Raw genomic sequence first — 2,769 nt, 5'->3', positions numbered from 1 at the left:
AGCCTCTCTGCTCCTATGATGCTGCTTGGCCTGCTGTGTTCATCCAGTTCTACACCGTGTTATCTCAGATTCTCCAGCATCTGCAGTTTCTACTGAAATGTTCCTGATGCTCTCAACTGGAGAACGAGTAATGCCATTCAACCTGCCAAACCATACAGTGTACTGGCTTGAACAAACCCATGCGACATCTGCTGGGGGAAGAGATGAGACATCAGCAAAAATCCATCTCGCTGAGCACAACACCTTCATCTGTCCCAACGTCAAAACTGAACTCAATAGATAGGGATGTAAACTGAGGCAGAAGTCGTTCAGCACTCGTTGATTGTAGAATCCAATGATAGGAGCTACTATCACAATAACTCACAAAAAGGATGTACCCTTTAATTCTACAAAGCCAGGCATGGTGGAGTTCATACTCACAGGAAGAGCAGGGATAAATATCTTCACATAAAGCTGGCATAACCTGGAAGAGAAGTTTCCACATCAGTTGAGCGTTAACTTTCCCAGGACACCCCTGAACTTGCGGAAAACTTGTAACAGTGTCACACAAATGGCCCAGGAAAATGTGGCGTATGTGAATTCAACTACAAAACATGTGGGTCCTGGCATTTTCAAGTTGCCAACACTCTTGTCAAAACCAATAAAAAAAATTAATGATCATTGTAACCTCACCATGCTCCCTAAACTCCTGCCAAGGACATTCTGGAAATTTCCTGGATTTCCTCTATTTTCCTCTCACAGAAAATCAAAAGGGCAAAGGTCAATATCATTTGACTGCAGATAAATGTAATCTCTGTTCTTTCTGGGTGCATTTAATTTGGCCTGAAAACCCAACACAACACAGCTTATTCTTTGTCATTGTGCGTTAGGTTTCATGAAAACTGCTTACTAGTGTGGAGAGGCGCCCTAATAGATCCTTCTGAAAGGGTCACTGGGAGAAAGATTCCTTCCGGCCTCATTTCTAAGCCCACCAGCCTGAGGCCTATCTGAAAATGGGCCTCAGGCTTTTCCCTCATCCGAGTGGTTGCAGTGGTGAGCTGGCACCCACTGAGACTGGGGCAGCTCATCATTTTATTTATTTTTCCTTCCATGAGATCAACATCTATTGCCCAATCCTAACTGCCTTTGAATTAAGTGACTTGCTCAGCCATTTCAGAGGGCAGTTAAGTGCCCTGATTTCAACAATATAATTCTTAGAGCTAAAAGGTACGGGGAGAAATTGAGTACTGGGTTGGATGATAAGCCATGATCATATTGAATGGCTGAGCAAGTTTGAAGGGCTGGATGACCTACTCTTCCTACCATTTTCCATTTTTCTAAGAGTCAACCACATTGCTGTGGGTATGGAGTCACATGTAGGCCAGACCAGGTAAGGACGGCAGATTTCCTTCCTGAAAGGACAGTAGTGAATCAGATTTTTCTACAACAATCAATGATAGTTTCATGGTCACCATTACTGAAAGTGGCTTTACAATCCACATCTTATTAACTAAACTCAAACTCCATCAACTCTATGGTGGGATTTGAACTCATGCCCCCACCCCCCCCCCCCCCCCCCCCAGCTTTAAACTGGATCTCCAGACTTCTAATCCACTGACATTACCTCTGTGCCTCCAACCGCTCCATCTATACAGATACATTTAGGTGAAAGTTGCCACCCCTCAATTTTTCCAAAGAGGGCAATAAAAACTGAGTTAGTAACAGACCATGGTAGTCCTGTACTGCCAAGGTGGGAGCTCCTGCTCTACCTAGAGGCTGCATATTGAAATAGTGAGTTCAAAGAGTGACCAACATTGAGCTGCTGGCCTCCATTTGAGGAACATTTGATGAAGCAGCACAAGGTAGGGACCAGAAAACACTGAGCAATGCAGGCACACAGCATATAATTGAAATGAATCAAAAATTATTAACCTACCTGTGATGATCTTCGTTACATGCTGAGGTCATGAAATATGAAAATAGGAGTGGGACTAGGCCATTCAGCTCTTCGAGCTGTGGGGCACTATGTATAGTACGTGTTCCTTTCCCTTTCCTCACATTAACTCACCACAAAGTATGAAGGACACCATCCAGAGACAATGGCCGCCATCTAAAGAATAGTGGAAGCTCCCCAGTGACCCTCAAAGTAATGCAATCATTGTTTCATTCTTTAAACAGAAACATCTTCAGCAATAAGTCTCATTTTAGGACTGAGAAAGGCACCTGACCTGGCCACCTCTGGGTGCTGTTTGGTCGCCAAAAGGATTTTTTCCGTGTTGATGAAGAGAGCCCAGCAAGGGCAGCAGAAGATGAGGAGAATAAGGATACCTCTCTGGAGAATGACCCCAATCTGCTGCAGCTTCTTGCTGCCATAAGTCTGGAATGAGATTCAAATTGTGCTGCTCAGTGACAAAACAAAATCAGAAAGTATTTGTCAGAAATAGGAGCAGGAGGAGGCCATTTGGCCCCTAGAGCCTGTTCCACATTTCAATAAGGTCACAGCTGATCCTCTACCTCAAATTCACCTTCCCATCTCCGATCCAAAGAATCCAAATATCTGCCTCTTTCAGTCCTGAGCATCATGGAATCATAGATTCCAACAGTGTGGAAGCAGGCCATTTGACCCATTGAGTCTATACTGACCCTCCAAAGAGTATCCCACCCAGACTTACACCCCCCTTACCCTATCCCTATAACCCCTTATTTCCCATGGCCAATCCACCCTAACCTGCACATCCCTAGGCACTATGGGACAATTTAGCATGGCCAATCCACCTAACCTGCACATCC

At 44.6% G+C, this 2,769-nt stretch overlaps 1 protein-coding gene across 1 annotated transcript in view; it reads right to left on the bottom strand.

The window, feature by feature from the left end:
* The window catches only part of LOC109934853 (multidrug and toxin extrusion protein 1-like), a 33,697-nt gene that overhangs the window by 27,893 nt on the left and 3,035 nt on the right, over positions 1-2,769 (bottom strand). The window contains exons 3-4 of the mRNA XM_020533519.2: positions 2,208-2,356; positions 421-463 (exon numbers count right to left, since the gene is read on the bottom strand). Of these exons, the coding sequence (XP_020389108.2) occupies positions 421-463; positions 2,208-2,356 (192 nt within the window). The remainder of the gene's footprint in view (positions 1-420; positions 464-2,207; positions 2,357-2,769) is intronic.

The sequence above is a fragment of the Rhincodon typus genome, chromosome 26 (assembly GCF_021869965.1).
Source record: "Rhincodon typus isolate 14 chromosome 26, sRhiTyp1.1, whole genome shotgun sequence".
In the NCBI taxonomy this organism is placed as follows: Eukaryota; Metazoa; Chordata; class Chondrichthyes; order Orectolobiformes; family Rhincodontidae; genus Rhincodon; species Rhincodon typus.
The sequence above is the reverse complement of the archived record's forward strand: the minus strand, read 5'-3'. Positions and strand labels throughout refer to the sequence as shown.